This window comes from Peromyscus eremicus, chromosome 4 (genome assembly GCF_949786415.1).
Source record: "Peromyscus eremicus chromosome 4, PerEre_H2_v1, whole genome shotgun sequence".
Classification (NCBI taxonomy): Eukaryota; Metazoa; Chordata; class Mammalia; order Rodentia; family Cricetidae; genus Peromyscus; species Peromyscus eremicus.
In genome coordinates, this window is record NC_081419.1 from 104,987,510 (window position 1) to 105,012,732 (window position 25,223).

The 25,223-nt window shown below is 46.3% G+C and overlaps 1 protein-coding gene and 1 long non-coding RNA gene across 2 annotated transcripts; one reads left to right on the forward strand and one right to left on the reverse strand.

Moving 5' to 3' along the window:
- The first annotated feature begins 10,099 nt into the window (after positions 1-10,099).
- LOC131909676 (uncharacterized) lies at positions 10,100-18,842 on the forward strand. The gene is made up of 3 exons (XR_009378898.1): positions 10,100-10,799; positions 12,411-12,536; positions 18,681-18,842. It is a non-coding gene; the product is annotated as an uncharacterized LOC131909676 (long non-coding RNA).
- Positions 18,030-18,480, reverse strand: LOC131909675 (histone H3.3A-like). The gene has a single exon (XM_059261448.1). The coding sequence runs from the start codon at positions 18,451-18,453 to the stop codon at positions 18,043-18,045; it is 411 nt and encodes a 136-aa protein (XP_059117431.1). The 5' UTR covers positions 18,454-18,480; the 3' UTR covers positions 18,030-18,042.
- Positions 18,843-25,223: the final 6,381 nt, after the last annotated feature.

A 25,223-nucleotide genomic window follows, 5' to 3' on the forward strand; every position in this document is an offset into this window, starting at 1 on the left:
GCATGTGCCATGCCAGAGCCATTAGTGCCCTGGCACACTTTGAAACCCTGTGTTGACTGCGTGTGAAATCGAGTAAGTGTCCCAGGACATCTAGGGAAGACAGGCTGAGACTCTTACTCCCTGACCGCTGACCTCAGAAGCCCAGTCCAGCAGGCAGAGAAAGGACAGGAGCAGGGTCACCAGGAGTGGCTTTCTTCAACGTAAGATTCAGTTTCTATTTCCTGCACCCCAGGGCTTCCCCCAACTTCCCTATCATCTGGAGAGAGAGATACAGATGTGGCCAGCTGGAGGACACCCAGAAAGAGAAGTAAGAGTGCAGTGGGCAATTCTAGGAGTAGATTCTCTTCAAGATAGAGGAGAGCCCCAAACATAAGCCCAACATCAATTGTTTTTGTTTTTTTTTTGAGACAGGGACTCATGTATCTCAGGCTGCCTATGTAGCTAAGGATGACCTTGAACTTCTGATCTTCCTGCCTCTCCCTCTCAAATGCTGGGGTTAGAGATGCCATCCTTATGCCTGGTTTATATAGTCAGGAGACTGAACCGAGAGCTTCATGCATACCAGGCAAGGACTCTGCCAATGCATTACATACCTAGTAACCACGCCTCTTTTTGATAAGTTTTCCAGCTCTGTCTTTGAATTTGTAACCAGGCTGGCCTTCAGTCCATGATCCTCCTGCCTCAGCCCACCAAGTAGCTGGGATTACAAACCTATGCCACCAGGCCTGGCAGCTACCCACTGACTGTGACTGAAGTAGTAAAAAGTCCACAGCTCATCCCACAACCTAGTTTTGCCCAGTTCTGACTGAAGGACCCACAGCAGGTAAAATAGCGATGTGAATAAAGCTGAGTGGGGTGCTCTAGAGTGAGAAAATTAGGGGTGGGATGAGCATGGTCCAGCCAGATGGTAGGATGGGATCTGGATTGGAATTTAGGGTGGGAATGGGTACAGGTGAGGGAAGATGGGGCCTGGGTAGGAATGAGGCGGGTGGGGTTGGGATGATGTGTTGAGATTGTGGGAGGAAGGCATGTAGTTATCGGTTGGAGCTGCCATTAGAGCGAGATGAGCCTGGGATGGGAATAGCTGCTGGGGAGTGGGGAGTAGGGTGATGGCTGGGGCTAGGCGTGGGTGGGGTAGGTGGAGAGGACCTAGCATGGGGGAATAGCTTAGAGTTCATGTTTAGGGTTTGCAAGTGTTTGGAAGGTCCGAGAGTCACATCCACATGCATACCCCACCCCAGAAAGTCCCAGCCCCACTGGGCTCCCCACTCCCTGATCTGCCTCCTCTGCAGCCCAGAGATGGAAGTTTCATGGAGGAAATGGCTGCTGGGCTGGCTGAACTGCCTGCCAGAGAAGAGAACAGGAAGGAAGGCCAAAGAGCCCACAGTGCAGCTGGCTCGCTGCTTCTGCTTCCCAGGAGAGGAGGATCCTGTCCTGGGGACTGTTTCCTCTTTCCTGAACCCTCAACCCTCTCTCTGTCCGGCTGGGAGTGTGCTCAGAGGGCAGCTGAAGGCCTTGCACAATCTCAGGCCAGGAAAGGCCTAGCCGTGGGACAGCCCCCACTGGGCCAAGGACCTGAGGACTTGAGCAGCTGAAGTGGGACCCAGGGCCACAGTGAAGCGTTCTCCCAGGCAAATGGGAAGAGAGGCTGGTGTTCTCCTCCGGCAAGGCCAAACCTGTCTCTCTGGGCTACCTAGCCTTTGAGGAGAGTCCCTGGGAGCTAGCTTTCCAGTACTTTACAGACCACGTTCATCCACCCCATGACAGGTGAAGTGTGTTCTCCAGCCTTTAATTTCGGTCTTGGTTTTGTGACCTTTTTTGTCCAACAGATGTGAATGGACATGACATGAGCAAGGTCTTGAAATGTTCTTCTGTGGTGGACTTCCCACATGTGTCTTGCAAAGATGGGCTACAGGCATCACGTTGGCCCAAGCAGAAGAGACACAGAGGTAGATGAACCAGCGGTCTGGAACGAAGCTGAGCTGTGTGAGCCTGTACCAGCCAGACCTGAGCCACCATGATACCCTGTGGGGTTACCGTAGGTGCCACACCCGAGTTTCCCTGCAGCTCTGGGGGTTTATTGGTGGTTGGCAATGGGGATTTAGCCCTTGCTTATTCAGCTCCTTGACAAACTGAGGCCTGGAGGCTTTGGCCTCAGAAACACCACATGCTTGCTCTTAGCACAAGGAGTTCAGGACTGGCTTACCGTGGCTCAGTCAGGCAACTCATCCTTTCATCCTTTCCTGGGGTCTATGGAAACCTCTGTAAGTAAGTCTCCTACAAGTGAACTGACCCACCCTCTGAGGCGAGGCCCGTTGGTCTCATTTTAGACAGAAGAATCAAGCTATGGTAATATTTTGGGATTTTCCTAGAGAATTTTCTTTTGGATTAAAAAAAAAGGTGGTGAGGGGGGAGAGGACTGAAACAGAAGAATCAGATGGGGAAGGGGAGGGGATGGGGAGAGAGAGAGAGCAGGATTGAGGGTTTTTTGAGGTGGTATGGAAATTTAGTGCAGTGGAAACTTCCTAAAATATACGAAGGTGATCCTAATGAGGTCTCCAAATAATGAAGGAGACAGAGTTCCAACTCATCTCTTGTCATCAAACAAAACTTCCAGTACCAGGACTGGGTTACATCCAATTGAGTTGTTGGCCAAAGGGTCCAATGGAAATCCCCAAATAGCCCAGGCTGTTGCCAAGACAGTAGGTTGCTCTCCACAAGACCCCATTGCTGAGAACAACACCCACACAACTCATTGAACATGGAGAGGCTGAGCTGGTGTCTACATGGAACCTTCACCCCTACACTCTAGTGTCTTTGGTACAGGAAGGTACTCTGCAGGCTACCAAAGGAAAAACATATACACCAACCCAGCCACAAAACCTCTGATCTACAATCTGTCCTGCCTGCAAAATATGCTAGGGCAATGGTGGCACAAAGCTATGGGAGTAACCACCAATGCCTGATTTGACTTAAGCCTCACTCTATGAGATGGAACCCATACCCAACGGTGTTGGGTAATCAAGAACCAGAAACTAGGTATCCCAGAGACCAAGGGTAAAACCAAATACTACTAGTCTTAAATATATATATCAATAAAATGATTCATAATGATATTCTGCTATACTCATAGATCAGTGCTCAGCCATTATCAGAGAAACTTCCTCCTGCCACAGATGAAACAAATACAGAGACTGACAAGACATTAGGGAGAGAGAGAGAGAGAGAGAGAGAGAGAGAGAGAGAGGCTGTAGAACATTCAGCTCTAAATGGGATGTCTCCATCAAATCCCTCCCCTCAGAGCTCAGGAGAACCCCCAGAAGAGGAGGTGGAGAGAGAGTAAGAGCCAGAGGGAATGGAGGAAACCAGGAGGACAAGGGCCTCTGGATCAGCTGAGCAAGGACCATATGAACTCCCAGACTGAAGCAGCAAGTGCAGGACCTCCTCAGTCTGAACCAGGTCCTCTGAGTGTGTATTATGGCTTTCAGTTTACTATTTTATGGGACTCTTGAGTGTGTGAACAAGCTGGTCTCTCATTCTTGTGCCTTCTCTTGGGCTCTTTTCCTTCTGTTGGGTTTCCTGGTCCAGCCTCAATGTGATGGTTTTTGTTTTTTATATTTTATTTTGTTATATTTTGTTATCTCTTAGAAGCCTGTTCTTTTCTAATGAGAGACAGAAAGGGAGTGAATCTGGATGAGAGGGGAGGTGGGGAGGAACTTGGAGGAATAGAGGGAGGGGAAACTATTGTATGAGGAAAGAATGTATTTTCAATAAAAGGGGAAAAGTTAGTTACAAAAATCCAACCTCCAAATAGCAGTAGTATAAATAAAACAGAATGTGTCTCCCTTTCTCTCAAGTTAACATTGGCATGCAGTTTATTTTTGTGTGTGAATGGGTTGAAATAGGGTCTTATTATACAGTCCAGGTTGGCCTTGAACTTGTGATCTTTTTGCCGCAGCTTCCAAATGCTGGCATTACAGCTGTGTGCTACCATGTCCATCTGGCCACTTGATCATAGTGAAACCGGACCCTGCTGATTCCAGTCAGCTGTCTTCAACGGATGCTTCTACTCATGGTCCAAGGTGACTGCGGGCGCTCCAACCGCTAAGCAAGACAGAGTAAAGGTCAACGCAGCTCATGCCCAGCTTTGGAACATTTTCTTAAATTGCATACTTCGTGCTTTTTTATGTCAAACTAGCTAGAAGTTAGTCACGAGGTCTTATGTAATTGTTCTAACAGAAAATGTGCCCGGGTAAATCTTGGAGATTCATTCCTGAGCCCATTCAGTTCCCCTACCCAGATTAAGGGCTGCAAGCAGTTTGCCAGAGTTTGTGCAGAGCCTCCAGCCGCCTCCAGAGGGAGCCAGAGCCCTCTGCTTCCTCAGCCTTCAGATTCCCGGTGTTTTTTAGCTTCAGAGGTGTGGGGCTCTTTGTTGGTTAGATTTTTTTGAAGGCTGAGCGCTGGTGTGGCAGCTGAGCTCTCACATCTGGATTCAAAGCAGGAGACGGAGAGAACTAACTGGAAAACGCATGAGTCTTTTGGAACCTCAAAACCCGCCCCCAATAGCGCGCCTCCTCCAGCAAGGCCACACCTCCTAATCCTCTCCAAACAGCCCCCAACTGGAGACCAAATATTCAAATACCAGAGACTTATGGGGAACATGTCATTCAAAGCAACCCAATGACATACAATCCGGAGTAGAGAAAACCAGACCCAAACAGACCTGCAAAGAAAGCTACCATGGGGTGGGAAGAGCGCCTCGGGATGCTCTTCTGGCAGTCGGCTCTGACCATTTTGCATAAAGATGAGCTGGTCACCAGACCAATACTAGACAGTGAAGGAGGAAGAGTAGAGAGAGAAGGATTCTGGAGTGAAAGATGGGCTGGGTATAGAAGTGTACGCCTGTAACTCCAGCACTCAGAGGTTGGAGGCAGGAGGATTGGGAGTTCAAACAAGCAAGCATGATAGTTTGTGCCTAGTTGAGATTTTGAGACCAGCTGAGGGGTGGGGCCTAGAATATACAAGGTCCTAGATGTACAGCACTACACATACAAGAGAGAGAGAGAGAGAAAGAGAGAGAGAGAGAGAGAGAGAGAGAGAGAGAGAGAGAGAGAGAGAGAGAACCTGGTGTGGCCCTGGCAGCATTTTGAGCACAGTATATGGAGGACATCGACCTTTGAACCAGCTTGCAGTATCATCTCCGCTCACAGGAAGCTGAATCACACGGTGGCAAAGAAACCAGAGCTGGAGGTTTGTGCAGCAGCCGGGTGGGGATGGAATGTGGACACAGACAGCCATTTCCTGAGCCCAGCTCTGAACTACCCAGCTACACTGCCTGCTTAAAAAAAACAAAACAAAAAAAAAAAAACCAAAAAAAAAAACAAAAAAAAAAACCCTGTAAACAAAAGGTGAACAAGCTGATGCAAACAGATAATACGAATTACAAAAAGGAGTTTGTGAAAAGGGGAAGTTTGAATGTTACTATATTCACAAAACAGGAAAGCAGCTATGAAAGAGAGAGCAAATGCAAGCCGTGGAAATTTTAAATAGAATAGCTAAAATAAAAGGAAATTAAATAGAAATAAATATGAAATTCTGGATTAGGGTTTCCAAAATTAATCCACTCTTCCTTTTTCTAATTTTATTGTTAGCGTGCACGTGCATGTGTGTGTGTGTGTGTGTGTGTGTGTGTGTGTGTGTGTGTGTGTTTATGCCCATGAGTTCAGAGGACATCTTTGTGGTGTCAGTTCACTCTTCCCTTCTTTAAGGGGTCACCCTCTCACGCAGCAAGTACCTCACCAAATGAGTCTCCTCACTAGCCCTTCATTCTTCATTTTTGGTATGAGTGTGGGGGCAGGAAGCCTTGATTTCAACTAAAGCCAGATGTGCCACTAAATAAATCCAATTCCTGTGTTCCCTAGTGGATGGGTACAATCAGCCTGGGTCACTAGGAGAAGCCAGGATGAAGAGAGGACTAAGAGCAGAAGAGAGACACGGTGACACTGGGTCCTTAAATATATCACTTGGTTCCTGGCTCAAGCCTTACCTAAAGCTAAAAGCTACAAGGTCTCCAATTTAGTTATCCAATTACCTTTGTCCCCGTTGTCTCCGTGGGCCCTCAGACGAGCCACCATAGAAGTGAGATGCCAGGACTTGGTTGCAATCTCATCTCTAAGGAGAAACTTGCAACAGATGGAAATCACATAATTGCCTTGGGAGAGCAGTTCATCAAAGAAAGGAGCCAGGAGGGGTGGACCGGGAGAGCCGTTCAGTGGTAGAGTGTCTGCTTAACAGCCGCAGACCCTGGTTACATCCCAGACCCCAAAGGAAAGAAAGAAAAAGGTGGGAGGGAGTGGAAAGAAGGGTGGGAAAGAATGGAGGCCCAGGAGGAAGGAAGGAATGCTGGGTAAACCAGCAGCAGTTACCTATCTCCCTATCTCCTTTCACACACACACACACACACACACACACACACACACACACACAGGACCCAGGCTTGGACATGTGCACATGGCAAACAGGCTTCCTGGTGATACATGAGATGATGGCTGCTTTTTATCTCAGGAAGAAATAAAAAAGACAATTAGAAAACTAGAAACAAGGCCAGGCATGGTGGTGCACGCCTTTAATCCCAGCACTCGGGAGGCAGAGGCAGGTGGATCTCTGTGAGGTTGAGGCCAGCCTGGTCTACATAGCGAGTTCCAGGACAGCCAGGATCTCATAGAGACACCCTGTCTCAATAGAAAAAGAAAAGGAGAGAGAGAGAGAGAGAGAGAGAGAGAGAGAAAGAGAGAGAGAGAGAACTAGAATCTACAGCCATGCCCACTGCTCTCTCCGAAGTTAATAAAAAAAAATTTTTTTCTTTCTACTCTAGTCCGAAGAACAAATTCTTTCCCCGACCAATCCCTTTGCCACACCGATGGCATAGGAGGAGAATTTCACCTCTCTTCTTCTCTCCAGCTAGAGACTCTGGACAGTTGCATGATGTGTGCTTGGAGTCATCAGAAAGCCTCTGGCTGGGGTACCCCTTGTGGGGCCACAAGACCTCCCTGATCAGCTCTCTCTAGCCATAGTGCTGCCTGAGCGATGAGGGATCCACTCGTGGGACTTTCTGTCAGCCCCAGGTCTGGCCCAGCAACTCGCTGGTGAAATCTAAAGGGATTCTTGTTTTTACAGAGGACTCTGCTTCCCCCAGGCGTGACAGACCAGCATCTTCAGCTCAAATGAAAGAGGAAGCTTTATTTGGGTTGTTGTGGGGGGGGTGTTGTTTTTTATTAGTTTATTTATTTATTGAGACAGGATTTCTCTTTGTAGTGCTGACTGTCTTGTAGCTAGCCTCAAACTCACAGGGATCTTCCTGCCTCTGCCTCCTGAGGGCTGGGATTAAAGGTGTGCGCCACCATGCCTGGCCTCTTCTCTGTTAGCCCCTGTTCCCAGTGTTCAAGGATTTCTTTCTCCCTTCTCTTCTAGGCAGCCCTCCTGAGACTGGCACATTCCTCTGAGGAACATCACACGGGATTCAGCAATTCGCCCCCCAGATGATGCTTCAACAAGGCTCTGACGCCCATCAGAAGCCCTGCCCCAGCCCCTGACCATGCAGCACAGAACGTCTCCCAAGGCCACCCCTAACTGTGCTCTCTTTCCATGGCACCTCCATGGAGCTCCACGGAGCAGACAGTAGGTGAAGCCAGTGCATCCCCCATCAGCTTGAAGAAGCCACTGAAGACTTCCAACCATCTTCCCAAGATTGGATTCTTTGCCCTGTCACGGGGAATGTGGAGGGAAGGCCATGACCACAAATGCAGTGGATCTCTGTGAGTTCAAGACCAGCCAGAGCTATATAATGAGACCCTGTCTAAAAATAATCAAACAAAAAAAGAAATAAAGAGAAAAAGGCTTTCCCAAACAAACAAACAAGCAAACACACAAACAAACAAACATTCCAGCCCCTACTCCACTCAAGCTGCAAACAGGAGAACATGAAATGGTACTGAGGACCAAAATTAGCCACTGTCGATACTGAAGAGCTTCCATTCAGGACCAATGCCAACCTCATCTGCATACAGTAGGGCCCACCCTTGGGTCAGCCACAGCCCATCCCCTCATATCTGGGATTGCTGGCTCTTGACTGAGCCAGAAAGAGTAACGTCCAGGTCCAGAGCTCTCTGACTCCTCTGGTCTCGGCCACCACCTTCACTCACGTGCACATACTTAGATACACACACTTTAAAATAATGAGAATAATTTTGTCAAAAATATACAACAAGTCTTTTTTTTTAAACATAGTTTTAAAAATCCAGAATATCTACATCCTGAGGAGGAAGGAAGCTCCACTTTTATTTCATCCCATTTTGTACCAGCCAAACTTTTTTACCTGTATGTTGTATATAATATCATGATCTCTACACCCATCCAATGGGCTCTCTTTGTGGGCTGATGTGCAGGGCTGGCGCTCAGCATCATTCTCACACCTTCTAATATTTCTTCTTGAACTGCAGAGGCTGAAAAGTGAGAGACAGAGACAGAGACAGACAGACAGACAGACAAAGACAGACAGAGAAACTGAAAAGTCAAGCTGCAGTCTGGAAGAATATATTTACAAAATACTGATAGAGAACTATTACTCAAAATAGACAAAGAACTCTTAAACTTAACAATAATAAATAGAAAAAGAAATCCCATAAAAATGGGCTAGAGATGTGGCCAGAAACCTCACCAGGAAACTCAGGAGGCAGGTAAGCAGAGATACTCAGAGATCAGAACATGAGGCTGTGTGCCTGTAATCCCAACACTCCAGAGAATGAAGCAGGAGGATTACCACAAGTTCAAGACCAGCTCTGCATCAAAAAAACAAAAACTAAACAAAACAAAAGAAACAAAACAAAATAAAAACCAAAAACAAACAAACAAACAAACAAACAAACAAACAAACCAAGAGGAAAAGATGGCTCAGCAATAAGAGCATGTACTGCTCTGCAGAGGACCTGAGTTTGGTTCCCAGCACCCATGTCAGGCGGCACACAACTGCCTGTAACTCCAGCTGGGGGGGGGTGTTGGGGAGGGTTGGGGGGGAGGGTGTGTTTGACACCTTCTTCTGGACTCTGTGGGCGCCTGATCTCACCTGCACGTAACCATACACAGTCACACATGCACACACATGCACTCAGGTAATTGTTTTAAAAAATCTAAAAATAAAGATAAATGGAAGAGCAGAAGAAGAAAGGGAGAAAGAGGAAAAGGAGAAGGAAGAGAAGGAGGGGGAGACAATTGGCATCCTATGTCATTTCGAAAATTGTTCATTTTAATGGGGAAACACTAAACCTCAACTAGAATGCCAGGGTCTAGAGTGGGGAATGCACTTTAGTGAATATGCCAATATTGGTGCATTAATTTTAACAAATGTGATTCCATCAATGAGGCATTACTAATAAGAAGAACTGTGTGGGCTGGGGTGGTATAAAGGAACTCCTCTAGCTGGCCAGCAATTTTAAAAATTTAAAGCTGTTTTGAAAATAAAGTATTTCTATCCAGGTGTGGTGGTGCACACCTTTAATCTCAGCATTGGGGAGGCAGAGGCAGGCTGATCTCTATGGGTTTGAGGCCAGGTCTACAGAGAGAGTTCCAGGACAGGTGGAGCTACATAGTAAGATCTGTCTCAAAATGACTAAAAAAAAATCAAAAAATTACTAAAGTTTCTGTTAAGGAAGCGATCTGCAGTAGAAGATGAATGCAGCGGGGCAGCGGGGGCAGCGGGGCCGCGGGGGCAGCGGGGCCTCGGGGGCAGCGGGGCTACGGGGGCAGCGGAGCAGGAGGTTCAGGCCTTGCTATAGGGCCAGGTGGCTGCTGCAAGGTCGTGTTCCTTGAGCCAAACCCTCACAGAGCCCTAATGTAACACCAGCTCAGGACTCTATAGTGAGACCCTGTGTCGTCAGTGGCAGATTCTCTGTGGCTTAGGCTGGTGAGGATGCTTACAAGTTGTATCACAGTTACTGTGATCATCACCCAAGGGGACCAGAATCGGAGGCATTATGACAAAAAGATGACAAGGATCCATTCTAGCTCCCCCAAAGCAATTTCAAAGAATTTTAAGTGTTTTCCCAAAAGCTAAGAATGAGTTCCTCTCCTTACAGCGGCCCAATGATTGTGCTGTGATGGTGCTCTTGTTTATCCAGACACAGCCCTTGATGTGCGGGACAGTGAGTGCCCAGTTCATGAGGTGCCAGGGATCCAACCCACAGCTTTGTGCATGCTAGGCAAGCACTCAACCATCTGAGCCGCAGAGCCGACCCAGTAAGCCCTTCTTCTCAGAAGAGGGGAGGTGTCAACACTGAGGAACAAGGCTGGACATTCATCCAGAAACGGCAAGTCTGGTTAATGTTTCCACAGAAAGCTTCAGGACAGTGAGCGAGTGTCAGTCCGCTTACGAAGCGTGTGGCTCTCCCCTGTGGCACCGGGACCCACCCAAGCACTGTGCTGGAAATAGACACACACATGCCTGGGAGAGGAGCCAGGGAGCAGAGCCCAAGAATCACTCAGCAGTCTCTTGAGCAAGCCAGGCATAGAGTAATCCTAGCACTTGGGAGTCTAAAGCAGGATTCCCACGAGTCTGAGGCCAGCCTGGTCTACAAAGCAACTTCTAGTCTACCTATAGCTAAATAAGTAAACACCCTTGGAGTAGCCAGATGCCCACACCCTTGGAGTAGCCCGGTGCCCACACCCTGTCTGCCCTGCAGCTCTGATGGCTGAGCAGGACCGAGGATGGTGTTCTAATCTGGGACAACCCGAGGGCCTTTTTACAGGTGAGTCGTGTGTAGGAACTGGGGACACAGCTCGGGCAGGTTGCACCCACTCCCCACCTCCCACTGCTCTCCCAAAGGCCCACACAGACGCAGGTCCTCTGATCTGCCAGATGCCCTCGGGTCTGACTTCCCTCCACAGACTCAGACCTTTTGGTAATAGTCTGGGTCCCTTGGGACAGGGCTGTCCCCTGTGAGGTGAAGAGGCCCCTCAGAGTCATCCCAGGGTCCGCTGGAGGTCGAATGTCCCCTTTATTGATCTGTATTGCTTTAGGCTTCAGAAGCTGTAACACTGAACAGCCGCTTTATTGCAGAGACAGTGAGCAGATAAATGAGGGAAGATGGGACCAAAGATGCACACAGAGAAAACAAAGGAACAAGGAGAGAGTGTGGCTGACAGTCAGTGCTTTGCAGACAAACTGGGGGAGGGGGTACAGGTGTCCAAAGGAGCATGACCATTACTGCAGTGTGTGAAGGCCCAAGATGTCTCCATAAGGTGCCAGCTGACGTAGCTCAGGGGTGCAGCACTCAACTAGCATGTGCAACACTCTGTGAGTTTGATCCCCAGCACCACAAAAACCAACCAAGTGCCACCCGAGCAGAGACCCGAAGGAAGCTAGCCAGCCAGGCAGATGCCACAGGAAAAGAGCATCCCAGCCCGAGGGAGCAGAGTACAAATGTAGAAGTATGCCTGGCATGTCCAGAAAGGACCCAGGAGGCCAAAGTGCTTGGATTAGGGGAAGGGATAGGAGAAGTAATGCCATTCCCCCTGCGCTGTGAGAGGTCAGATGGCACAGGGCTGCCTGGCCCACAGTAAGGGGCTCGGCTTCTGCACTGAGACAGAAACCAGTTTTGAGCAGAGCAGTAATGTGATCTGTCAAAGGGCTTAGCAGATCCCTCTGGCTTCTGTGTTGAGAACAGTTGGCAGTGAGGCAGGACGAAAGTAGGGGGGCAGCTGGGCGGCCATTGGGGTGGCCTAGGTAAAGTACGGTACACTCTGGACCCAGTGGGAGTGTGAGCAGTGATCTCTTCAGGTGTATGCTGAAGGGTAAGAGAAAAGTGGAGTCAAAGAGGGCACGGCTCTTCTGGCCCAGTGTCTGAAAGAGTGAAGTCCCCTGGGCTTAGAATAACAGGGAACCTGGGGGGAACCAGCTCCAGGGTTTGGATTACAAACACATTCGCTCCTAAGTGAAGACATCAGACGGGTTCTGTAAATAAGATGGAGGGAGTTCCAGGCAGAAGATGGGGCTAGAAATGGTGTTTGACAGATCTGATGACCTTGTGAAATGGGAGGGAGAGGAAAGAACTAAAGAAAACAGAGTCTGGCAGGAGCCCCTGAGTTCTGACCAGAAAACACAGTCACTTCTTATCTCCAGAGTAGGTTGGCTCTTCCACCCACTCTTCCCCTTTAGGGGAACCAAAAGAACTTGGGGATGAAGAAGCACCCTGTGGATTCTAGGGGCTCTGGATCATAAAGTGAGGTACCACCAAGGAACTCTGGGTAGCCTTCTGCTTTGGGTCTTCAGCCCTCAGCCACTCAGCCACTCAGGGCTCCCCTGTTCTCCTATTCTGTAGCCCCAACCAGGACGCTAACCATGTGTTTTCTCCCTTTAGTTACACAGATATCATTGACGTTGTGCAGGCCCTGCAGACTCACCCAGACCCAAATGTCAAGTCCTACTTCACCATTGGTGCCGTCACAGTGTGTGTGGAGCCCCTGAGCTGCTACATGGAGCACAGGTAGACACTTAGGACCACCTCCAAGCCACGATGTGGTGTTGAAGAGAACTGTAGTCTTTTTCTCTCCCTAGCAGAATGAGACAGGCTTTTACACATGTTTGGTTTGTGGAACACATCAGCCCGCGGTGTATGCAGTAAGTACCCCATGACTCTGATTTGTATGAAGTCCTAAAAAGGCGCAGAGCAGGATAAAGCAGATTAGAAAAGACAGGCTTCATTCAACTCTGTGAAAATAGGAGCCGTGTCTTTCCAACGCTTGGTGCGTAGTAAGTGCTCATGAAAGACTACCGTGGGCAGGCACGGGGGTAGAGTTAGGGGTTGGGGATTTGCTAAGTGTCTGTAATGGACCCCGGTTCAATCCCAAGTACTTCAAAGAAGAAAAGAGGAGGAAAAGAGGTGGGGGAGGAAGGCAACTGTGAAGACCCTCAGAGCCAGGCAAGCTCCTGAAGGCTTCCTCCTTTCACTGACCTTAGAGAGCCAAGTGCCCTGATGCCCCAACCCAGAACCCTGCGTTTCCAGACAATAAACTCAAAGTAGAGAAGACAGCTTTGTCTCACTTCCTTGTATCAAGGTCTAATGTTCTCTCAGATGCTACTTATCCAGAAAAATCCTTGGGACTTTTAAACACTTCAGCCAGAAATACTAGAAAATGTAATGGAGCCAGGCATATGGTACATGCCTTGAATCCCAGCACTCAGTAGACAGAGGCTAGCCTGGTCTACATAGTAAGTTCCAGGACAGCCAGGGCTACATAGAGAGAGACCCTGTCTCAGAAAAAAAGAAAGAAAGAAAGAAAGAAAGAAAGAAAGAAAGAAAGAAAGAAAGAAAAAGAAAGAAAGAAAGAAAGGAAGGAAGAAGGAAAGGGAAGGGAAGGGAAGAGGAGAGGAGAGGAGAGAAGAGAAGAGGAGAGAAGAAAAGAGAAGAGAAGAGAAGAGAAGAGAAGAGAAGAGAAGAGAAGAGAAGAGGAGAGAAGAGAAGAGAAGAGGAGAGAAGAAAAGAGAACGTCTCTGAGTCTAATTTGGTGAGGTCAGTGGACTTGGGGTTCATTAACACTCACCACCACCCCACCCACCCCTTCTCCCACCTCCATCCTCACCCTTGCACTGTCTCACAAAGAACTAATTCCGACCCAGTGCAGTGGCACACACCTTTAATCTCACCATTTGGGAGGCAGAGAGAAGCAAAGCTCTGCGAGTCCAAGACTGGCCTGGTCTACATAGTGAGTTGTGGCTACATAACTCCGCCAGGCAAGCCAGGGCTACACAGTAAGACTCTGTCTCAAAAACACAACACAACAAGCAAACCAACCTAACTCGGCTCCTCTGAGCAGGACGAAGCCCTTCCTTCACACCAACCACTCTGTCCAGCTCTCTAACAAGCCCTTTGCCTGAAGGTTGATCTCTCTCTCTCTCTCTCTCTCTCTCTCTCTCTCTCTCTCACTCTCTCACCCTGTTCCTTCCAAAACTCGTAATAGAAACACCTGATTAGGGCTGAGTCGGGCAGCAAAGGCCTGTAATCCCAGCACTCCCTGTCTAAAATAAACAAAGTATGTAAAGACATGAGAGCAATGAGTGAGGGCGAAGGGCTGGAGACACTTCAGTGCTGAAGATTGTGTGTTGATTGCTCAAAGAGAACCTGAGTTTGATTCCCTGAACCCATTTTATCAGGGTAACTCACAACCACCTGGAACTCCAGCTCCAGGGAAATGTGATGCCCTGGCCACCTTGGGTACCCACACTCGAGTGCATATATCCTCATGCAGACACATAAACCTGCACATAATTAAATAACAAAAATTAAATATTTAAATAATTTAAAAAATAATAAATGGGTGGGCCAACATGTGTACAACAGACATAATTTAATAAATAAGTTATTAAAAGATTGAAGAGAGTATATAATCTACTTAATATAGAAATAAGGCTTAAATTGATTAACATAATCATGGAGTATAAAAAGATAAAGACAAAGAATGCTTGTCTAGAATGTACTAGTTTAATCACCAAAATACTTAAAAAAGAAAAAATAATGTTATCAAATAAAATCAAACCATTCCATTATGAAAGAAAAGGTGGCGAGTGCCTTTAATTCCAGCATTTGGGAGGCAGAGGCAGGCGGATCTCTGTGAGTTCATGGCCAGCCTGGTCTACAAAGTGAGTTCCAGGACAGCCAAGACTGTTACACAAAGAAAACCATCTGGAAAAACCAAATACACACATACATACATACATACATACACACATACATACATACATACATACATACATACATACATACATAAAAAGAAAAAGAAAGGTGAGGGGACTGGAGACTCGGAGGGTTAAGTCCGGAGTTCCTGCACACACAAGGATAAGCTAGATGTGCTGGCACACACCTGTTACCAGTGCTGGGGGGTGGAGCCAGGAATTGAGGAGCATTTGAAGGATGATGTGGAAACCTAGTGCAGTGGAAACTTCCTAAAACATATGAGGCAATCCTAAGGAGGTCTCCTAACAATGGGGGATATGGAGTCCCAACTGGCCATCTCTTGTCACCAATTGAGGCTTTCAATAGTGAGACTGGATTGCATTCAATTGAGTTGTTGGTTAAGGGTGTCCCACAGAAATCCCCAAACAGCCTGGGCTGTTGCTAAGACAACAGGTTGCTCTCCACAAATTGACAGCCAGGTCCCATTGCTGAGGATAACACCTACACAATTTGTTGAACATGGAGAAGTTGAACTGGTGCCTACATGAAACCTTCACCCCTACACTCTAGTGTCTTTGGTGCAGGAAGGTACTCCAGAGGCTACCAAAAGAGAAACATATACACCAACCCAGCTGCAAAAACCTTAACCTACAATCTGTCCTGCCTGCAAGATGTGGTAGGGCAGTGGTGGCACAGCACTTTCAGGCATAGCCAACCAATGTCTGATTTGACTTATGGCCCACTCCATGAGATGAGACCCATATCCAAAACTACTAAGGTGACCAAGAACCAGAGACAAGACACCCCAGAGACCTAGAGTAAAACCAAACACTACTGGTTAAAAAAAAAAAAAAAGATCAATAAAATGACTCCTGATGATATTCTGCTATACTCACAGATCAGTGCCTTATTCAGTCGTCATCAGAGAGGCTTCCCCTTTGGCAGCAGATGGGAACAGATGCAGAGACCCACAGCCAGACATTATGCAGAGAGTCTAAATGGGATGTCTCCATCAAATCCCTCCCCTCAGAGCTCAGGAGAACCCCCAGAAGAAGAGGTGGAGAGAGAGTAAGAGCCAGAGGGAATGGAGGAAACCAGGAGGACAAGGGCCTCTGAATCAGCTGAGCAAGGACCATATGAACTCCCAGACTGAAGCAGCAAGTGCAGGACCTCCTCAGTCTGAACCAGGTCCTCTGAGTGTGTATTATGGCTTTCAGTTTAGTATTTTTATGAGACTCCTGAGTGTGAGAACGAGTGGGTCTCTCATTCTTGTGCCTTCTCTTGGGCTCTTTTCCTTCTGTTGGTTTGTCTGGTCCAGCCTTGATGTGATGTTTTGTTTTATTTTATTGTATTTTATTTTTGTTATACTTTGTTGTTATCTCTTAGAAACCTGTTCTTTTCTAATGAGAGACAGAAAGAGAGTGAATCCAGATAGGAGGTGAGCTGGAGAGGAACTGGGAGGAGTAGAGGGAGGGGAAACTGTAAGAAGAATTGCTAAATGGTCTTTTGTTTGTTTGTTTTTGTTTTTCAAGACAAGGTTTCTCTTTGTAGTCTTGGTGCCTGTCCTGGATCTTGCTCTGTAGACCAGGATAGCTCCGAACTCACAGAGATCTGCCTGGCTCTGCCTCCAGAGTGCTGGGATTAAAGACGTGTGCCACCACCACCTGGTGCTAAACGGTCTTATTAATAAAAAACCTGGAGCCAGATATTGGGGTGAAAGCTGAAAGATCAGAGAAGCAGAAAGAAGCCAGCCACATTCTTACCGCTAGGAAATCATCAGCCCAATCCTTCCTGTGCCCAGCCATCTCACTTCCTCTCTCCATGCAGCTATATCACTTCCTCTTTCTGCCCAACTCTGTCACTTCCTGTCTGTCTCTATACAGACCTCCAGACCTCTATGGTTAACTAGTGCTGGAATTTTCTTTTAAATTTATTTATTTATTTTAAACAGTAAAATATTTTCTCTGTAGAAAATAGTATAAATGATAACATTTCCCAATAAGCCCTTTTAAGTCAAATAATAGCTGAATTATACATATAAATATTGATTAGATTCTGTGATACAGAAGAGACCTATCTTCATCTGTTCAGAGAGCTATGTTTTATTTAAGTTGTGTATGTGAGATTCCTATTCATCTTCCCCTTCACTGTTTGATTTATGGCAGACATTTTTCTATAGGCTAATCGATAATCTAAAAAGATTTTAGCCTCCCCTCCTGAAAGTACCGCCAGCATTTTCTTTCATCAGCTTGATACAGTACAAATTCTTATCCTAATAGTGAAATGTTTCACTAAAGCTTGCCCAGTCATTGGGTAAAACCAAAACTTATTATAAGCCACAGTCATCCTAGGGTCCCCTCTGCTAGGTAGCCTCCCTGGATCTGTGGGTTGCAGTCTGATTGTTCTTTGCTTTATATCTAGAATCCACTTATGAGTGAGTACATACCATGTTTGACCTTCTGGGTTTGGGTTACCTCACTCAGGATGATATTTTCTAGTTCCATCCATTTTCCTGCAAATTTCATGCTGTCATTGTTTTTCTCTGCTGAGTAGTACTCCATTGTGTATATGTACCACATTTTCTTAATCCATTCTTCAGTTGACGGGCATCTAGGTTGTTTCCAGGTTCTGGCTATTATGAATAATGTTGCTATGAACATAGTTGAGCATGTATCTTTGTGGTATGGTTGAGCATTCCTGAAACCTCCATACTGATTTCCACAGTGGTTGTACAAGTTTGCACTCCCACCAACAGTGGAGGAGAGTTCCCTTTGCTCCGCATCCTCTCCAACATAGACTGTCATTAGTGTCCCCCCACCCCCACCCCCTGAGACAGGGTTTCTCTGTGTAACAGTCCTGGCTGTCCTGGAACTAGCTTTGTAGACCAGGCTGGCCTCGAACTCACAGAGATCCGCCTGCCTTTGCCTCCCGAGTGCTGGGATTAAAGGCGTGTGCCACCACCACTGGGCATCATTAGTGTTTTTTGTTTGTTTGTTTTTTTGTTGTTTTGGTTTTTTTCCAGAAAATTTTAACAGGTTTATTTATAATTGTTATAAAGTTGAACTGTTGAAATGTGTTCACTGAAACATTTTGCTTGCATTAATGCTTTATATCTTGCATTTATATTAAAAATTCACACACAAATGAAAACGGAAAAACTGCCAATACCTGACTTCTGTCCCTATTTTTCCACTCACAATCATATACTTAGGTACCTTTTGACCCCATGGAAAAAATATCTTACATTAAGAACTACTGATAACAGGAAGAAGAGAAAAAATTTTTTTGAGAATGAAATGTTTCCCCTCATAGTGGACTCTTAAGCACGTTCTCCACGTATGCGGCGTGCTAGCTGGATGTCTTTTGGCATAATTGTTACACGTTTGGCATGGATAGCACACAGGTTGGTATCTTCAAAAAGGCCAACCAGATAGGCCTCACTTGCCTCCTGCAAAGCACCAATAGCTGCACTCTGGAAGCGCAGATCTGTTTTGAAGTCCTGAGCAATTTCTCGCACCAGACGCTGGAAGGGGAGCTTGCGAATCAGAAGTTCAGTGGACTTCTGATAACGTCTGATTTCACGGAGTGCCACAGTACCAAGCCTGTAACGATGAGGTTTCTTCACCCCTCCAGTAGAGGGCGCACTCTTGCGAGAGGCTTTAGTAGCCAGTTGTTTCCTGGGTGCTTTACCACCGGTGGATTTGCGGGCAGTCTGCTTTGTAGGAGCCATGGTATGGGCACCTCCTTACTTACCCCCTTCTCCTTCGGCTGGAGCTCTGCACGCGTGAGGCGGCGCTGGCGTTAGGGAGCGGCGGTGGCGCGGCGAGGGCTGCGAACATCCATTAGTGTTTTTGATCTTAGTCATTCTGACAGGTGTAAAGTGGTATCTCAGAGTCATTTTGATTTGCATTTCTCTGATGACTAAGGATGTTGAGCATTTCCTTAAATGTCTTTCAGCCATTTGAGAGGATATATTGTATGAGAAAAGAATCTACTTTCAATAAAAGGAAAAAAGAAAAGGAAAAGAAAAGAAAAAGAAAAGTAGCTCAGCATGAACCTGTGAGCCAGCAAGCAGCATCCTCCATTGTTTCTGCTTCAAGATCCTGTTTGAGTTCCTGTCCGGAGAGACGAAATAAACCCTTTCCTCCTGAAGTTGCTCTTGGTTACAGTGGGTTTCAAAATGTATTATTGTTTTAAATGATGTATCTGTGCCTGTGTATGTGAGTAAAGGTAACCCCAGAGACCAGAGGAGTCAGACCCCTTGGGGCTGGAGCTACAGGTGATTGTGAACCACCTGATGTGAGTGCTGGGACTTGACCTCAGGTCCTCTGGAAGAGCACTATGTGTTCTTAAACACTGAGCCTTCTCTCCAGCCCCTAGAATGTTTTATCACAGCAGCAGAAAGGAAACTAGACCATGCGGACATACACACACAAATGTGAGTTTATCTTTGTGACAGAGTTCATGTCTACCATGTACGAAGCCCTGAGTTCATTTCCAGCACTTAAAAATGAATGAATGAAGAAAGAGAGAGAGACAGAGAGAGAAAGAGAGACAGAGAGACAGAGAGAGAGACAGAGAGACAGAGAGAGAGACAGAGAGAGAGACAGAGAGACAGAGAGAAAGCCCATCACGGTAGCACAGGCACTTGAGAGACAGAGGTAAGAAGGTCATTGCAAATTTTAGGCCAGCCAGGGCTGCATAGCCAGACTCTGTTCCAACTACCCCATCAAAAACAAAACAAAACAAAACAAAACAAAACAAAACAAAACAAACAAACAAAAAACCCTGTTATATAACCAACTTGTTAGGCTGAAAATATGGAGATTTAGCTCAGTGGTAGAGTACTTACCTGGGAATCACAAGGCCCTGGATTCCACCCTCAGTTCCAGCAAAATTAAAAATATGGCCACAGCGGAAGGCTTTGCCCTGGAGGAGATTGGAATGGGGAGCGGGCTGGGGGGAAGGTGAGGGGGGCGGGAGGGGGGAGAACAAGGGAATCTGTGGCTGAGATGTAGAACTGAATTGTATTGCAAAATAAAAATTTTAAAAAAAAAAGGAAAAGAAAAAAAAATATGGCCACAGCAAAAGCATCAAGAACTAGTGTTGAATCCACCTTTAAATTTCACACAGTTCAAATTCGGGCGCGGCCATAGGACTGACTGCTCTGAGCAATGGGACACCTAGATTGCATGAAGGGGTTGAGAAGGGTGGCTTGGTTGGTTTGCTTGCCAAGCACACACAAAACCCTGTACTGCATTAAGTCAGATGTGGAGGTAGAGGCAGAAAGATCAGGACATTCTCTGCAACAGATTGAGTGGGAGGTTCGAGACCAGCCTGGGAAACATAAGTGAGACCCTCTCTCAAAAAAAAGAAAAAAAGAAAAGAAAGAAAAAAAGAAAAAGAAAAGAAAAGAAAAATAGTTCTGGAAGCAAACAGCTGCACATTGGGGGTTGTCCTCGATTGCTCCTGGAACCTGAGACCACCACAAGAACAAGCCTGAGCTCAGCTGTTGGCAGGGGACACAGACTGGGGATCCTAGGTCTTCCAGCCCTGCTGTCTGAATTGAGGAGGGCCTGGGAGTGAGACTGCCCCAGGCAGCCTCATTAGGACTTCCCCAGGCCAGAACAACTACCTAGCCAAGCAGTTCAGTTCTGCCCAGTAAGGTCACGAGAAAGAAACGGTCATTATTTCAAGCGACGTGATTTGTTACACGCCAACACTGAGAAGATAATCTTTTTAGAGACAGATTTAGCCATTTCATTGTTTGAATTTTATCTTACACTCATTATTTGCATAAAATGCAAAGATCCACATACTTGTTCTTACTTCAGGGAAATTCTTTTAATTCCAAACAAGAGGCCTCATTTCCTTCTCCTACCTCGCAAATCACCATTCAGTGTCTGTGGGGCGTCCAGTCAGTGGAATTCATTTAGCATGTACCAGACTCTAAGCCAGTGGTTCTCAACCTTCCTAATGCTGTGACCCTTTAATACAATTCCTCACGTTGTGGTGACCCCCACATAATAAAATTATTTTCATTACTTCATAACTGTAATTTTGCTACTGTTAGGAATTGTAAGGTAAAAATCTGTGTTTTCCAATGATCTTAGGCAACCTCTGTGAAAGGATTGTTCAACCAGCAAGGTGTTGCGACCCACAGGTTGAGAATCACTGCTCTCAGGAAAGCTGGGAAAACAGATTCTGCCCTTTATGAAGAAAGGTAGACTTCCTATCCAAGCTGCAGTGGGTTGAACAATACCACCCCGCCCCCAATAGCCTCATATATTTGAATACTAGGTCCCCAGATGTTGGAACTTTCAGTGAAGAATTAGGATGTGTGGCCTTGGAGGAGGTGTGTCTCTCTGGGGGTGGGCTTTGAACTTGCAAAAGCCCACAACATTCCCAGTTAGCTCTCTGCCTCTTGCTTGTGGATCAAGATGTGAGCTCTCAGCTACTGCTCCAGCATCATGCCTGCCTGCCTTGCTGCCATGCTTCCCACCATGGTGGTCATGGATTCTAACCCTCTGAAATTGTAAACCCCCATTAAATGCTTTCTTTTATAAAGTAGCCTTGGTCATGGTGTCTCATTGCAATAGAAAAATAACAGGCCTAAGGAGAGTGGTGAGAAGAGCTAGGCAGTGTCAAATGCTATAGATGGGGCCACAGTGCTGACAGCAGTTTATGGGCAGGAAGTGGAAGGAATCCAAATGTGTGTGGTTAAGAAACAGGTGAGAGCCGAGAGCCGGGTGGTGGTGGCGCATGCCTTTAATCCCCACACTTGGGAGGCAGAGGCAGGTGAATCTCTGTGAGTTCGAGGCCAGCCTGGGCTACCAAGTGAGTTCCAGGACAGCCAAAGCTACACAGAGAAACCCTGTCTCAAAAAAATAAATAAAGCAAAAGCAAAGACTGGTGAAAGTTTGGCTGTTAGTCACATGGCACACTACGTAAGTTTTTTTGTTTTTTTTCTGTTTTGTTTTGTTGTTTTTTTGAGACAGGGTATCTCTGTGTAGCTTTGCGCCTTTCCTGGAACTCACTTGGTAGCCCAGGCTGGCCTCGAACTCACAGAGATCCGCCTGGCTCTGCCTCCCGAGTGCTGGGATTAAAGGCGTGCGCCACCACCGCCCAGCAACTACGTAAGTTTTTAACATGTGGCTCGTGAGACGGCTCATCAAATAAAAGCACTTGCCATGCAACCCTGGCAACCTGAGTTTGATCCCGTGCAAAGGTGGAAAGAGAGAACCAACTCCCCAAAGTTGTTCTTTGAGCTGCACATGCATGCTGTGGCACAAGAACTCCCTCACATACATCGTGTACACACACACACACACACACACACACACACACACACACAATGCTTAAAGGCCAGGCGGTGGCTGTGCACGCGCCTTTAATCCCAGCACTCAGGAGACAGAGGCAGGCAGATCTCTGTGAGTTCAAGGCCAGGGGCACACAGAGAAACCCTGTCTAAAAAAAAAAAAAAAAAAAGAAAGAAAGCCTGAAGATACATTTTTATTTCTGTGTGTGTGTGTGTGTGTGTGTGTGCCATGCAGATGCAGATGCCTACAGAGGCCGGAAGAGGGCACTGCTCCCCTGCAGGTGGAGTTGCAGACAGTTGATAGCCACCGTTGCAGGTGCTAGGAACTGAACCCAGGTCCTCTGGAAGAACATCAAATGTCCTTAACTGATGAGACACTGTCTCTTCAGGCCCAACAATATTTTTTAATTAAATGTAAAGGGACACACACACACACACACACATTTATTTTATTTATTTATTTATTTATTTATTTATTTATTTATTTATTTATTTATTTATTCATTTTTGTTTTTGTTGTTCGAGACAGGGTTTCTCTGTGTAGCTTTGCGCCTTTCCTGGAACTCGCTTTGGAGACCAGGCTGGCCTCGAACTCACAGAGATCTGCCTGGCTCTACCTCCCGAGTGCTGGGATTAAAGGCGTGCGCCACCACCGCCCGGCTACACACACACATTTAAATGTAAAGTTATAGAGATCCTCCTGCTTCTGCCTCAGCCTCCTGGGTACCAGGACTTAAGGCATGTGCCACATGCCAGTTCTTTTATATCACACATGTTTTATTGTCCCCTCCTATTTATTATGTATTTATACTTGGATTGCAAAATAATAGGTTCTCAAATAGTTTCTCCATGCACACCCCACCCCTGGCCTCTCATTTCCCTGTCCCCATCACTCCACATCTTGCTTGGACCCTTCTGCACCCAGAATCACTCTCTCTACTTTGATTTCGCCCATATTCTATCTCCCATCTCCCTCCCTAAATACATCTCTGCCCACCAGTAACCCATTTCTAGTTTCCTGTCTTCCTCTTGCACTCCAGATTAAACATACAAAACAAAAAAAAATGTGAATATATTACCTCATCTGAAAAAACATTGGTCTTTCTGAGCCTGGGTGATCTTACACAGTATAAATTTTCCAGTTCCATCCATTTACCTTTACAATTTCATTGTAACATTTTTCTTTACAACTGAATAATATTCCTTTATATGTGTATGAATTTTCACCTGTGTGTGTCTGTCAGTTGTGTGACTGTGTGTCTGTCCCTAACAAAGGGCTTTGCTCTCTCTTTTATTGAACAGCAGAAAATTATCACATGGGGAGAGAATACTTCAGAAATCTTTAAAAGAATTTTACAAGTATTTACATTTCTGACTCCAACTGACCCCACCTGACCAGATAACAAACAGTATTACAAACATCATTGTCTACCAACCAATATCCGTAAGCATTGCATTCAACGTTTATGGTGGATATTCATTTTAGAGGATTGATTTCAATCTCTGTATTTGCTGTTGTCAGCAAAAGATACACATGCATTGCTGTGGTCAGAGGCATGGAAGAACACATAATTTAACATTGCAGCTCTGCATTAGCCTAGGTTGTAAAAGTTGATTATGTGGGAAATCCTAGGCAAGTGTACTGGCTGGTTTTGTAGCAATTTGTCACAGCTAGAGTCATCAGAGAGGAAGGAGCCTCAGTTGAGGAAATGCCTCCATGAGATCCAGATGTAAGGCATTTTCTCAATTAGTGATCAGTCGGGGAGGGTTCAGCCCAGCCATCTCTGGGCTGGTGGTCCTGGGATCTACAAGAAAGCAGGCTGAGCAATCCAGGGGAAGCAAGCCAGTGAGTAGCACCCCTCCATGGCCTCTACATCAGCTCCTGCCTCCAGGATCCTGCCTTGTTTGAGTTCCTGTCCTGACTTCCTTCAGTAGTAAACAGTGATGTGGAAGTGTAAGCCAAATAAACCCTTTCCTCCCCAACTTGCTTTTTGGTCATGATATTTCATTGCAGCAATTGAAACCCTAAGACAAGTAAAGTTGGTTATCTCATTATTCTCTTAAACGCGGGTAAACAAACAGGCTGAGACACAGTCGGACAGCAGTCTTAAGTCCTAAGTGATCTCAAAGAGATAACTCTGGCTATGAGGTCCAGCAAAAGTTCCAGTCTCTTAGAATGTCAGATTTTTGTTTGTTTGTTTGTTTGTTTGTTTGAGACAGGGTTTCTCTGTGTAGTTTTAGTGCCTGTCTTGGATCTCATTCTGTAGACCAGGCTGGCCTTGAACTCATAGAGATCTGCCTGACTCTGCCTCCTGAGTGCTGGGATTAAAGGTGTGTGCCACCACCGCCTGGTTAGAATGTCAGATATTTTTGCCATAACGTATTGCCACAGAATCTTTTTTCACATTTATGTATTTATTGAAGGGGTTGCATGAACGCTACATTATGGAGGTCAGAGGACAACTTGCCGGAGTTAATTGTCTCCTTTTCCTCTGTGGTTCTGGGGTCAGAACTCAAGTCACTGGGCTTGGTGCCAGGTGCCTTCCTCTTCCCTCTCAGCCACCTGGACAGATGTGATCTTAATGTCGTTTTTCTCAGCATTTCCCGGATGGCCAAGGATGTCCAATGCTTTTTAAAAAGTGTTTACTAGGCATTTGTATTTCTTCTTTTGAGAACTTTCTGTTCAGTTCTATTGACCATTTTTTAACTGGGTAGGTGTTTTAACCCCCTCAGTGTTTAGTTTTTTGAGTTCTTTGCATATTCTAGACACTAATACTCTGTTTTATGTGTAGGTGGCAAAGATTCCCTCAGCCCCTGTTCAGCGGCCTGCCTCTCTGCTCAATTGACCGTTTTCTTTAGTACATGAGATCCCCTGTATCAACCGTTTCTCTTACCTCCTGAGTGACCAGAATCTATTTACAAAGTTCTCACTTGTGCCTGGATTCAAAGTGTACCCCCTACCTTTAGCAGTTTCAGGATACCAGGTCACTGGGGTTGGGGATTTAGCTCAGTGGTAGAGTGCTTGCCTAGCAAGTGCGCAAGGCCCTGGGTTCGGTCCTCAGCTCTGGGGTGGAAAAAAACAAAAGGATACCAGGTCATAGGTTGAGGTCCTTCATTCATTTAGAGTTGAGTTTTGTGCAAGGTGAGAGGTAAGGATCTAGTTTCTTTCTTTCTTTTTTTTT